This window comes from Chaetura pelagica, unplaced genomic scaffold, assembly GCF_000747805.2.
Source record: "Chaetura pelagica isolate M959 unplaced genomic scaffold, ChaPel_1.0 scaffold13, whole genome shotgun sequence".
In the NCBI taxonomy this organism is placed as follows: Eukaryota; Metazoa; Chordata; class Aves; order Apodiformes; family Apodidae; genus Chaetura; species Chaetura pelagica.
Window position 1 is genome coordinate 1179366 of NW_009954543.1, and position 14719 is coordinate 1194084.

Consider the following 14719-nt stretch of genomic DNA (forward strand, 5'->3'; position numbering starts at 1 on the left):
TTCCCTACATTCTTTTGGCCCTGTGCAATCTTTATATCTCCTAATAGGTACAAAGTATAGGGCAAATCTTACAGAAGGTGAGTAAATCTGTGCATTCCTAACAAACATCTAACAAGACACTTCCATCGGGTCAAATTTTCTAAGAAGTTAAATTACTTTTCCTATGGAAGTGCCTGTTAACACTACCTTTAGGAAAAAAAAACAACCTTGAAGCTCTTCCAGCAGAAGCTCTCTTTCATCCCAGATCCATTCTACTGACACCTAATTTTTCATCTGCAGATGTCACAACTGCATGCCACTTCACCAAACTCTGACAAGCTTTGTCACCCACCTACGCTCCTCCTGCCTCACACGGAAGAGCCTCAGAGAGAGCCCCACTTCCATCTCAGAATTTTTTGAGAAGTTGTGCCACTGTTGTGCTGACATGTTATAATACTTATTAAAGCGTTGTGGTTTTTTGGTTACACATTTTCCTGGTGCTTTGTGGCTGTGCTGTAGAGACAATTGATGCTGGCACTGTGATGACCCTGTCATGTGTGCTCCACGCTGCCCCTCTCCTATGATGGGAGTCAGTAAGTAGGCAAAGCCAGAAGCAGGGAGCCAAGGAGAGGGAGACACAGCTCCTCCTAAAGCCCATCACCCAAGCGTCCACTCAGCACTCCTGTGTTCCCTTCTACACTTTTAAGCATGTTTCAGCTTCATGAATAATAGGGCTGCAGGAGACGATTTGTAGATGATTAGCATAGAAAAATCTTCTAGGTGGGAGCTGGCCCATTAATTCCTTGGCATGTTTTAAGTTAAACTTCTGGGATTATTTATTTACTGGTTTTGCATCTGGTCTGTGTACCTCAGACATGCTGTAGTGAGCTTATCTTTATAATTTTGTCAGTGAGCCTGTACATTTGCCATCAGTCATTGCAAATACTTGTAGTGGCAAGGCTCTGAATCAGGGGGGGAAAAGAAGTCAAACAAAAAAAATTCAACCCTTATTGTCTCAGAATAAAGAAGAATCAACTCCAGCCATACGCTGCTAAAAATACAGGGCCATGGTAAGTCCCATCTAGATCAAAGGTGCTCCATAGTGCTCTCTGTGCCCCTCCCTGGTGGCATAAAAGTGCTCCAGGCTGAACCCACCACTGATTTTGCTGGCCAGAGGCTACAGCCATAATTCATCAGCCTTATTCTCAAGAACAGTGGAACTCAAAGGTTTCTGGGATAAGATTCTGCTCTTCTTTCATGGTTTAATGTTGCAATTTCAGCATACAGTTTTTGCTAGAACACGTACTGTTAGCACTTGAGTATTTAATTTTTGTTCTTCTCCTCCCTGAAACAGCACATTCATCACTTCCCTTCATGTTTCTTGTCAAAATGAGTATTTTGGAAAAAACTCCAGAAGCAAGAATGGGGTATTGCTCTGCAAAACATTACTAGAAGTGGTTTGGGTTTCGTATTCTTTTGGATGGGGAAGAGGCTGAACCAAACTACTGCAGTCTTTACTTTGAAGTATTAACAAGCTATAATTAAAAGATGAGCCCAATCTATATACCTCCTGCAATTGCACCTGCTAGTGCTTAAGGATACTGAGGGATCAGTATCTGCAAGGCAGATGAGTGGTAACAAAAAAGGATGCTGGCTGTTGCTTCTGCATCCTCCTCCTGCTCAACATCCCTCCCTGGCAGCAGCACAGTATCCAGTGTGAAAACAAGCAAACAAACAAGACTTGAACCCAGAGCCACTGGGAGCATTTGGTTTATCCCTCCCCAACACAATTGCTTGGTAACAGGGAAGAGAAGATGCCCTTTGGGGATGGCCAGCACAGGCTGGGGATTTATCATTTTGTGTCCCTGCAATGCAATTCTAACTACACACACAGGGGCCAGTTCCTCCTCAGCACAAAGCAACTGACTTCAGGAAATTACGTCAGGGCTAACATTTAAAATACAGAAAATACACAACAATATATTTGAATAGTATGCACTTTGACCATAATGACATTTAGGGGTGGGGAAAAAAAAAAAAGGTAAGTGACCATCTGCTCCCAAGCTTGTTTCTGCTGTGTAAAGAATGTCAAGGGTCTTTTTTTACTTTTCCGGAAGCAAACAAATGGTTTATTCAGCAGGGATCATGGCTATAGCCCAAGACAATCAGCCAAGTGTGGGTTCCGAGAAAAAAATGACTTTTCAGCTCTAACCCCAGACCCTCCTTTCCATTTTTTTTTTCCCAGCTCATTAAGATTGCATTAACAAAACATGACCATTCAAAGGCAGGAAGACTATTCAAAGCATTTGTATTCTTAAATGCCTGCAACAGTGAAAGACAAACACTTTACTTGTGCTATCAGATGATTAAGTTTTCTTTTCCATGTATATAAATTATATTACTTATACAAACACACAGAGAGGATATAGGATCACTCACATGAGGGCTGCAGGTTCAAACTCGTAGCATCCTAGCTGAACACAGCACTTAAAGATATAGTCAGCATTAAAGAACATATGGTTACAGGATTTTGTGGGATCAGAGTCCAATTTTTTAATTAAAATTACCTTCATCCAGCTGGAGGCACCTGTGATGTGCTGGGAGGAGAGAGGGAAGAGGGTTTGTGCTGCTGCCCACCCCCTCTCACATAACCCAAAAGCATGATGAATGTGTTTTGAAGACACCCTCCAGCTTCCCTGGTAACTCAATCAACACCACTGCATCCCCTCCTTCCCCCTTTGCAGCCTCAGTGGGCAAGGGGAGCTGGCTGGTTTGAGTTTCTTGTAGTACTTAGTAAGGCATACTCATGTTTCAAAGATGGAGTGAGGAAACTGTGGGAACCATCAGACAGGTGACAAGTGCCTCCAGGGGCCACTATGTTGCTGCTGCCATCTCTTCCTTGTCTGTCCCCAACAGCCTGCCAGGGAAGGGGTTGCACCACAGGTGCTCACATCTTCTGCTGTGTCCAGGTTCTTTGAGGTGCTTGCAAGGACACAGTCCCAGAAGGTGTCATCTGTGCTAACCCCCTGAAGCACATCAACTACCTGAAGAGCCTTAGTCCGCAGCAAAGAAACATGCTGTGCGTCACTGTGGTGGCCCCAGTATGCCCTGCATCAAGTAACTTAGTATAATTGTAGTAATATAAATAATAGATAACAGTCCCTCATCTGGCTGCGGTTACAGCATTACAGCTTAGTCCCGTTCTCCTGTGAAACACTACTGCAAGCTGCTCCCAGGAATCACTATTGTCTCTCCCTTTAGCTTAAGAAATTTCAGCTTCAGATGGAAAACATTTGAGGAAGCTGGGACCAAATGAAAGCAGGAGGTTAGCACAAGACGGTGGGGGCAGAACTTGGTTTCCAGTAGGTCTGAAGTCACTTTATCCGGGTAGCAGCACCCCATGTAGACTTGCTAGAATTTTCTTGGTCTTAAGGAAAGGTGACCATAGCTTCAGTTTCCCCTGATTTTTAGCTAGAGGTTTTCTCATCAGCATTGCTTTTCAAAATAGCTGCTAACTGAATTTTGAAATAAAGATGCATTTATTACTTTTTCTTGCAACTTTTTCTGTCTCTCGTAAAGGGAGTATCTACGTTCAGGCACAATGACAGTATAGCAGGAAGCCTGGATTGCAGACACACCAGTATAACTACAAATTAACAGCGCATTCAGCAGAATGAAGTGCTGTATTATTATTGGTCATATTATAGTTACATTTATGGATCCCAGCCAAGACTGTGCTCATATAACACTGGGAAGCCTATGAAGGAGAGAGAATCTGCATCTAGCTGTGATCAAGAGATCTTGAAATACATCAAGAAAGATACAGAAAAGTGCAGTGGCCTCCCTGGGGCAACTGTCAGAACTACAGCAGAACCAGGAACAGAGCGACTGTCCCCTGTCCCATTATGATGAGCCATCCACTGTTCATATTGCCCCAAGGCAGTATTTCTTGGTTTGCATCAAATTTTGATACAGTATTTTTCAAACCTTGTCTCAGTCCTCAAGAGATTGTGATAAATATTTTTATCAGCTCTATTTACAAAAAAAAAAATACTAACCACCAAAGTAGAATTTTTTAATCAAGTAACTTTGAACTGTAAAGGCAAATGCTTATTGTAGTGTTTATGATAATCTTTTAATGCTAAAAATATATCTTGTAAACAAGCTTTGATTAATTCCCACTGTCAGGATGTGCACTGTTCCCAAGTTTAAGAACACTTTTTCCGTAGATGCTTGCTCATTTCCTTCAGTCCAACCTCTTGGAATGAGTCTGAAGGCTCAAAAATCAGGCTCTCCTTACAAGAAATAACAGCCCAGGTATATAAACAATCTCCTAGCAAACAGCCTAAACTCCTCTCAATATCTTTGATCTGTCTCAGGGGCCTTTTTGGTCAGCTCAGAGGTGGAGTGTGTGTGATAAAAAGGGGTTTTACTGGAGGTCACATTGTTACCTCCACAGAATTTTCATGCCTTTATCTCTAATCCTGAATCCTAAAAGTACCAGAAAGTTGCTTGAATATTGTGAATATTGTGCTTGAATATAGCATATTGGCTATAGCGGATACCAGTAGGCAGAAGTTAGGGAAAATCCAAAAGCAGCTCCATTCTGCATCAGAGAAAGCAGCTTTGAGGCAGACTTGTCCCTTCCTGGTTTCTTGTTTTGCATCAAAGGAAAGCAACCGATTTTTTTATCCTTCCTTTATCTTTATTTTTCTCTGTCTTGACAGGACAGTACATCCTGTTCAAGGGGATATTTTCAATGTGTTCAATAAAAGCTTTCAAATTAGATGCATCAAGAAAAAGCTACTCTTAAGCTTGAAGCTTCCTGAAGGGCTCTTATCTCCAAGTGCACAAGCAACTTTGATAAAGAAAACACTTATGCTAGTCTTGTTTTGATTGCAGTTTGTATCTAGCCAAATCAAGTCAGGTGCTGCTCCCAGGAAGCTGCTTTAAGTCCTGGAGCCATTGATGTTGAACAACAGGACACAGCACCCCTTCAGACCAGATTTCTTGAGTCCCATGGGACCTTCTGGTGCACCTTCCTAATAAAGGGGTGCCACTTCAAGCAGCTGAAGCACTCAGCACCCAGTTCCACGCTCATTTCTAGCAGCACAGTTGGCACAAAACTATTTTTCCAATTTTAATAAAAGCAAACAAGTAGATATACTATTTTTAAAGCACTGGTTTATGCCACAATGGTCTGAGCTTAGATGCAGCTTGTCCAGACATTCAAAAACAATGCCTGCAACACTTCTCCCTACAGTTTGTCCTCTCCCCTTAAAAGCCTAGAGAAAAGCTATTTTTTCCCTTCTGCTCCCTGCTGGCTTTCCGGCTCTGTCGTCTCCCTCCCTTGAAACAACTTCATACTGGCTTCCTTGTGGCCTCCCTTCTCCCAAACAACTTCCCGTCTGCTCCCCTGTTCCCTCCCTGTTTCTGCTGCTGTCTGCCTGCACAGGAGCAACTCCCATCCAGTTTCCTTTGCTGAGTCTTTGCACAGAAAAGACACCCGGATGGCCACACAATTGGGATGGGATTAAAGATAAAATTGTATTTGCCTGATTAACATGACTAAAAAGTCTGTAGTCCTGGCACACAGAAACTCACTGGTACCTCAGAGTTCTGGTTCCTGTAATGCCTTTAGCATGTGTACAGTCCAAATAAACAATTAAAATTATTGGCACCATGTTCTAATGTCTGTACAGGCTTCTGAAAGTCAATTCACTTTTTCATATTCAGACAAAAAGAAGCAGCCTTAGCAATGATCACAGGGTTAGCTGTTAACCAAGACAGATATTCTTAAGCAAAATACAGTTATTTCTCTTTTGCCATCTGTTAACCCCCTAAAAATCATTAGGCTAATTTACCTGCTATACTAGAGAAAAAGAGGGGCTAAGTACAGCTACCAGTTTTTCTGACTACACTAAAAGACATAAGATCCCCAAATCCAGAAGCTCCACTACCAATAAGCATCAGTCTATTTCCAGCAGTGACTTCATGGGAGCAAAACCTTCACTTGAAATGAACAAAGATCAGTTCTTGATTTATCCCAAGCATTTTAATGTGATGATGGCAAAAATGTATTATGCCAACAGAATTAAAAGACATCTTGAAAAATATTTAAGATTATAATAATTAAATGTTAGTTCTCCTTAGCATTCCAATTATACCATGTACTGTTCTGTGCACAGCATGGAAACAGTATTATAAAGCTATTGTTTCAGTTTGCTTCCTGTGATACTAATCTCAATCAGGCCGTCAGACGAACAGCCTGCATTTCTAAATGTTAAAGGCTTCCTCTCCAACATTCCCACACAGAATTGCCTACTGTGAAAATCAAAGGGAAACGTGTTACTAAGTAAAGCAGCAACTTTTATAAAGCAAAACCTGGTATTTTTTACCCTTTTGAACTCTGAGATACACAACCAGCTATTTCCTATTATGATAGGATAGAAGGGCCAAGCTCAGGCCCTGCAACGCCTGCAGGAGACGAGCAACCCTGCAATCCAGAAGGCAGGATTTTCAGAAGCACGTAGCAGGAGAGCTCTCAATGAGGGCTCAGATTCGTAGGCTCTGCCATTCACCTGCTGGATGAATGTGGGCATAGGTTCCCCTAGGTCTTGGCTTCCCAGCAGATAAATAATCATTATGCAGACACAGCTAGTAAAACAGCCCAAATTACACAAGTGAAAAGCCCTATTTCGAGTCAGGGAATAATAGGAAGGGGCATGAGACACTCAATGCCCATGGACTGAGGCTGGCAAGTTGCCTACAGCCATCTCTGAAATCCCATCCAGAGCATCAGATTGCAGAAAGCTGAGGATGCAGTCCTGGGAAGGGCCTTGCTCTCTCTGCTCCAGGCAAAATTGCCATGAAATGAACAGATGTGCTTGTGTTTGAGTATTGTGTCCACAAACAGTATTATAAAATATAATCTGTTGTACCAGTAGGTTTTGATAGAATAAATAAGAAAAACAATAACGAAGCAGTAGGTTTTTGGTTTTTTCTCTACTATCTTTTGAACCAGTTTTCAAGCTGCACTGCAAGCTTATTTTAGTGACATGGTGTGTATATATATAAATGAAGTAAATGTTATTTTAATGTCCTAATTAATGACAGAACAAATACTGCCACTTAACTCCAGTTTATACTAACTGTCTAGCCCAAATAATCAAAACTATTTTCATGAAGAAAACACAGAGCAAAGAGAGGGTCTGCAGGCTGGGGTAGGGGTTTGCTTCTCATGCTCTCTGCAGTCCTCCACCTCTCCATTTCCCAATTCACCTGTCAGAGATGACACAGTAACTAACCACTGAGCTCCCTGCCAGTTGAATCAGGCTCCTCAAATGCAACAGAGAATTGATGGCCAAATTCCAGTCTGCTAAACATGCATATGAAATAGGGCAGCTTTGCTTGGGGCTCAGAAAGGGTTTAGAGCAAAAGCAAGAGAGGAGCATGAACGGGCATCACACAAGCCCAGTGTCCATGTGCTCTGCACTCTCTCATCAAAAGGCGAAGAACAGCAAACCTCACCAGAGAGCCACAAGGTAAACCAAGAACCAATCAATTGGAATTAAATTAGAAGGCCTCCCAGTGAAAGCCAGTCATTAAGAAGTCTGACATTATTCAGAAGCCCATTATCAAAGACTTAAAACTCTGGTTTTAGAGGAACAGATCAGAAAAACAGCACCCATCAAATACCAGCTGTGTTAAGCAGCAATGGTGTTTATCAGTCCTGAAAGGCAGTATTTTTTCAACGAAGTTCACCTGCCAGAAATGCCCATATTCAATTCTACAGCCTTGTCTCCTGAGAGCAAGAAACTGTTTTAAACCTGATAGAGATTTTCTTTGGCCAGAGCAATGCTCTTTATCTGTGAATCTCAGGAGTCTTGGCAACTGTCAACTGTCAGGCAATTGCATGAGGAAGAAATCATACTCAAAAGTAATTATTCTGATATCAATAATGAACACTCTTCCTCTGATGCCACTTCTTCCAATGCCTGATAAATTTTATCTTTCAAATATACAAGGCTCAAATTTTCAGCCTTCTTTTTTAGCTTGACTAATTTAAATCTTAGTTATATTCAGAAGAATTTAAGTAGCAGATGAGGTCTTTACAAGCAAACGGTGGTTTGCTGGCTTGAGTTCTTTCATTTCTATGTATTCACATTGTCAGAAATGAAACCCCAGCTCTTACAGAAGATCAGTCCCTTTAAAACACCTTAAGTGCCATTTCTAAGCAGAGTAGCACTAAAGTTTTTAAAACCTTTATCTACATCTCCAGTGTCTGAAGATGCAGTGATGGACAAATCTGCATTTGACTAACACCACAAATTTTAATGAAAGGACTTAATCCAAGTCGGTATTTAGACTGTGGAAGTGCATTAGATTTAAGGATAAACAACTAACCAATATAGAGAAATACTGAAATATTAAATCACAATCTGTCACTACTGTAATGTTTCATTTCCAGACTCCCTTCTAATTGCTGGGTCCTGGTGGTACTTAAAGAAAATGATAATCAGCTACATAAATCACATTGCTTTTCACACACTGTTACAGAAAAATCATATATGTATGTGCATGTATGAATATTATCTATGTAGAGAGAGTTGTCATCTTTATCAAATAATATGAGCCCAAACCTTAACACTATAGGACCACTAAATAAAGGTTTTATCTGTAGATGTTTTTCCTCACCAAGAAATATACATGTATGTGAAAATTTCACTTTAATCTTGGCTGTTTCCAGATAAGCAAATGTATTTTTCTGATAATGACAGCATCAAATTATTTCATGGCAAGATTCACAGACACATGGGTTATTTATATCATCTGTTACAGCCCTTCAGAAGTTTCCTTTTTCCTACGTTGTGCCAATCTCTAGGTCATGCCATATAAATATTTGAAAAGCTGAAGCTGTGTTTTTATAAGACAGTTACTATCAAATTGTCTTGGTGTCTGGCATGTTTAAAATAATTTACCTGTTTACACAACTTCTTCAAGTATTAATTATATGATGAAATCAGAGATGATTTGCAAACATTGTTCAGAAAATAAACTTTCTTTTCACAGAAGTAAATGTTAAAACCACATGCTATAAGCTAAGAAGAAAATACCCACATTCTATAGAATAGCCTTAGCAGAACCCAAACAAAAGCTACAAAGCACACAGAAACAGAACTGGATTTGTCCAGATTGATAGACTCACCAACAACAAACCAACTGCATACCTTACACAACACGAGCTATTTCCTAACTACATTTATTAAAGCAATTGTTACAGCATGAGTCAACTTTTCTGAAGAGAGGAAGTGCAATTGCAGTCTTATGAAGAGTTTTGCCATTAATGAAGGAAAAGATGAAATTTGGGGTTTACATCTTACAAACAATGCAGCCATTGTTTTGTTCACATATTCTGGACACTTACAGGTCACCATGTGAAAGTTCTCCCAGAAACATCAGTTGTTTTCACTGATCTCACAGGCTACTCAAACCACAGATTTTCATCAGACTGATTATTCAAATATAGGTGCAAAATAAGAACACTGTTAATCTTACCTGTTTGCACAGGCTATGAAAGTGATGCTGGTTCACAGTTCCTGTTAGTCCAACAACAGCAAGATTCTGATTACACAGGATCCATTCGTGTCAAGTATTTAAAAGATGTTTGCATTAGTTATCTTAGTCTACCTACCTTGTCATGACCAATCTACTTACTACTCATTACTGGTGTGTAGCACAGTTAGTCCTTAGACACAAAGTATTGGACAGAGCTTCCCAGCAGTCTTTTTTAATGCACTGGCGACAAACATGCTTACCATGCCAAATCAAAATGTACTTGTTTTGGCATAGAAGCTGAAGATACATGGCTGAATTCTGATTAAACTCTTAAGAGTTTTGAAATCTTGTAATGGAGCTTAAGCCACAAGAATTTAGAGAGCTGTTTTTTTAGAGAAGCAAAACTGCACCAGTTGTTAGTTTGCTAATGAAGACCTTATATGACTAATATCACTCAGATACTCAAGATTTTTCTACCTTAGCTAAAATATAAGTAATTCCAATGACAAAAAATGCACCAACCTATCTTTAAATCTAGTTGTATTCTAACAAGACAAGCAGCTGTGTCCTGTTCTCACTCTAGGACCCAGTACTCAGAGAACACCACACACCACCTTAGCAAGCTGCCATAGGCTAGCAATGACAACTTTTTAGCCAGATCTTACCTGAAGACAGAAGCTTGTGAGTGCGTAGAAAACTGATTGCCAGGCGCATTATGGATGCCTTGTCCAGGTGGGAACTGATGTTGTGGGGCAGGGGCAGCTCATGTGCCAGTTCGTAGAAAACCTCCGTTTCTTTGCTTCTTCTGCATCTTGCTGCATCTCTTGATTTCTCCTTCCTCCGTTCTGAACTGCTCCTGGTAGGTAAAGGAGAGAAAGGAAAATGCATTTCTTGAAATGCAATTCATTATGTGAGAGAGTCATTTACAAGAGCAGATCTTCTCAGCAATTAATTCATTCTGTCAACTGGTTTAAAGCAACTGACCAGGCATTAGCATCTATTTGCTCCTTTTCAAATGGGAAGTAGGGCTCTGATTCTACACAAGTAATCCTTTGGACCCCCTGAATGCCCAAATGAGTATGTAGTATCAATACCTGCCTTATGTGAGATATTTAAAATAAGGCAGCAAATTATTATGCCTGGGATTCAGGAAATGTTAAAAATATAAATTTCAATCCAGTTCAACCTCAGCTATTTTACTCAAAAAATAGTCTTGAATGAGGTCACAATCCATTTTAAAGCTGAAACAATGACAGTGCACATGGCTGTATCATAGATACAATGACTTGCAATGGCTGTTCCCCATATTTAAATAAAAGTAATAACAGGGTATAAACTGTGTTTGTATATACAACTGCCTCAGCTCTTAACCAGACACTACTCTGGAAAACCACCTTTGCTTGACCATGAAGGATACCAAATGGGGAGAAAATACTGTTGCATGCAAGAAATCCCTCCTTCATAGCAGCTATTCTAATTAAATCACCATTTCTCCATTGTCTATGAAAACAGATTCCTTATTGAGTAAAATAACATGACTAATAGAGCCAGCCTCCTTCAAACTCCACAGCAAACAGAAGAGCAGGAAATAACAAAAGGGAAGACATTTTATGAAGCAAGTATGCAAAATGAAGCCACCAAAGGACATAAAGCTAAATTTAATATGCAAGAAATACAAAGGCTATATTAAGGGATCTGGGACAGGACAGTTTAAGAGGGAACTTCACTCACTCTAAGGTACTTTTATAAAGTACAGTTCTAATTTCACAACATGAAGAACCTGAATCCATTCAAAACCATCAGCTATTTCAACCCCATGTAGCTCTGTGTATACAACAAGCTTCCTTCACTTGCACAAGTTGAAGTTTTGCACCTTAGCCACAGCAACATAAAATAGATTTATTTTCAGGCAGACTCCTGTAATACCATACCAGTGCAAACAGCATGGCTTGAAGAACACAGAATAGGGTGGGGAGAAGATCAGCCCCACCGGTTTTGCTGTTTTGGCTGTACATTCATTTCTAGAATCATCAGTGGCAGCTCTCCATTTGCAAAGCCATCTAAAAAAGAAGCATCTCATAACCTGCTTTTTCCAACATCAGTATAGAACAATGAGCCTATAAACTGAAAATGGATCAAAACCAACAACAAAAAGTCCTATCAAAACAGGGTATTCCAATAGATATATTCTCATGTGTGAAGATAAATGATGAAAATTAATATGAATCCCATCACTTAATCCTACAAACTGTTCCAATCACATCTGTCTCATAAAACTACAGAATACATAAAAAAGTATTAATACATAGTAATGTATTCTAAAGAAGACAACCATTTCTAGAAGAACTAGGCTGCCTGCAAAGCTTCTAAAGTGGAACCCACAGGAGGCTTCATAAATTACAAAGAAGGAAAAATAGCCAGGCTGTATGTTAAATGCTAAGAGTAAAGTTTCAGTAAAGTGTTTGCTGAGGCCAGGAAAGGCTGGGCATTCAATACCATAATCCAAAGCAGAAATGTGCTCATAGCACATCAGTAGGGTCCTTGTGCTGCAAAATATCTGTAGCTGGGCACACACTTAGGGACCAGATAGGTGCTCACCAGTGGGTGTGCTAACAGGAGAAGGGGCCTCATAAATGCTTAAGGTATCTTCTCAAGATCCATGATCAGCTCTCGGCAAACCTCTTTCACAATTAATTTGCCTGAGGTGAATATTTTCTTACATGGCATTTGTTACAGGACATATGCACAGGATGAGACCTGCACACGTTGCAGTACATGACAGTAGGATCCAGCTTTGATAATGACTTCAGAGGCATTGCTGGAACAAACACCTACCCATCAACGTTTAAGTCTAAAGGATCCGATATTCAAAAGGTGACAGGAACTCCTTATTTTTATCATTGCCAAGTAAAAGTCATACTACATCTACAAGAAGTTCCCTCATACAGCTGTCTGAGAAGGTTCAACAGAAAATGCCCCATGTCCTCTTGGAGCAGGTGCTGGGAACAGGAAGGCCATGTGAACTACTTATACGGATGCTTCTCTCAGAGGTATGTCTTGCTCTCTAAAGAGAAACGCATCTACACCATGCCTATAAAGATGCCACAGAAATAAGAGAGTAGAAACAAACAAAAGCCAAACAGAACAAAAACTATGTGGCAGTATTTGCAAGAATTTCCCATTGCCACTTAGATAATTTAACTTGAACCATAAACATTCGAGCCCACAATTTTCACATTAGAACCAACTTGGGCAAAACAAGATCCAATTTATCTGCATTTAAATACGCAACGTTGGGAACCAAGGCCAAAGCTGTGTTGCAACTCGTGCAGTAAAAATGGGTTGTATGAGACAGGGTCTCTCATGACGCCACTCTGGCCACAAAGAAAAATATTTATTTTTGCTAACCTCTGTAAATATAATTTTGAAGTGTAGCTAATAAGACAAGCTGGTTTCATTAACCATGGGTTGCTTAAGGTTTCTAATAACTAATGCTGTAAGCAGAGAATGATTTTTATTTTTTTCCCCTGCTGCAGATGCTTTTCTTAACACAGCTTTTGACTGTCATGCTCCGTTTCTCTGAAGAGGGACATCGCTGTTCATTACACACTACACCAGAGCTTTCTCACATCAGACAACAAGGGGAGGAATCAGCCTGCCTGGTTGCTTTCAAATGCCTTTCTTTCTCACCCATTATCATTTTAAATAAACAAACAATTTGCTTGTTAAGCATTTCCCCCTGTGGCTTCCTGCGCCTCAGTTTTCCTCCCCGTCTCCCCTTGCCCAGCGCGCTCACATTGCACGGTTCTTGCAGCCAGCCCAACACCAGCAGCACATCCAGGCCCAGAACACCCCGGGGCCCCAACCCCTCCCAGGCTGCTGCAGACAGACATCCACCCACACTGCCTGCTGCCTGTCCCAGGGGCACCCGTGTCAAAGATGACCACTGTCTGCTTACTCGTCCCGGTTGCAAAAGCCTCCAAAAATTCTGCAAAAAGCTGTTTTCACGGTTTGCATTTGCAGCTGGCAGGCTGTTCGTTCTCTCTGCGTTTACCCCACTTTATGCCCAGAGTTAGCATTTTACCCCAGGTGAGGCTGGACTGCCCACAGCTAGAGAGTGAAAATACAACCACTCCACTGCCTACCTGTTTGAAGGCCAGGGAGAAAGGCTGACACTGAATGCTCTTTGCACATTGGAAGGGCAATGCTGCAAAAGGCCCAGGCTCTAGGTCATTCATGAATCATTCCCTCCCAGTACATAAATAACTCATTTATGTGGCAAAAAAAGAGCTCATGTGCGTCATGGCTTGGAGAAAGTGACGCAAGCAGAAACCTAACTCACCCAAACCTGTGTCAGATTTTTAAGAATGGGACAAGAAAGCCACCACAAAGGAAGCCACCACACACCAGTGCAAGGTCCAGGGATGCTGCAGGGGAAGCCTGCTGGGAGCTCCCTAACTCTCGTTCCTTCAGCAGTCCCAAGATCCAGTGAAATAAGGCCCCACTTGGCCACACTCAACAGCAATTGCAGTCCGACCATTCCCTCTAAAGCAACAAGAAAGGAATGGAGGTGCTTGAATCTCCCCTAGAAATAGGGTAACTGAGCTCAGGAACAGTCCTGGGGACTCCACTCAGGATTTGGCTACACTGAGGGTGGTCGCGAGGCTGGAGGAACAGGACAAGGAAGGCATCGCTTCCCAACAAAGATTCCTCTAGGGCTGCTGGACAATGCTCAGGGACCACAGCGCTCGCCCGCACACAAGCCACACGGAATGGAAGAGTGAAGGCAGCACAGGCAGCTCCTCACCACAGAACACAAGCATGGCACTGCACCCCCGCTGGATGGCTGTTTACATGATTTCCCACTCCCTCCCCACCATGTCTAGTTTGCACTCTGAAAATAGAATTTATGGGCTGACACATGTGAACAAAGATGGCAAACTGGCATGTATCTGTCCCCTCAGGTAAAGCAAAAGTTCTCTCCATGCTCCTCCCAAAAACCCAAAGAACAAACCAGTCCCAGGGATACACTCGGGCACAGGGACAAAGCACACAATCCCACTGCCTGGAAGCAGCCAAAGGGGTGTAGGAATGCCCTGAACAGATCTGGGAGCCAGATTCCTATCACCTTGCTCATCTGCAACAGCCCCTTGCGACACAGCTTCACTGAAGTGGCAGGGAT

At 41.5% G+C, this 14719-nt stretch overlaps 1 protein-coding gene across 1 annotated transcript in view; it reads right to left on the reverse strand.

The window, feature by feature from the left end:
• EPAS1 (endothelial PAS domain protein 1) overlaps positions 1 to 14719 on the reverse strand; it is a 39923-nt gene that overhangs the window by 23938 nt on the left and 1266 nt on the right. Inside the window, exon 2 of the mRNA XM_010004960.1 lies at positions 10203 to 10393. Coding sequence (XP_010003262.1) covers positions 10203 to 10393 — 191 coding nt within the window. The remainder of the gene's footprint in view (positions 1 to 10202; positions 10394 to 14719) is intronic.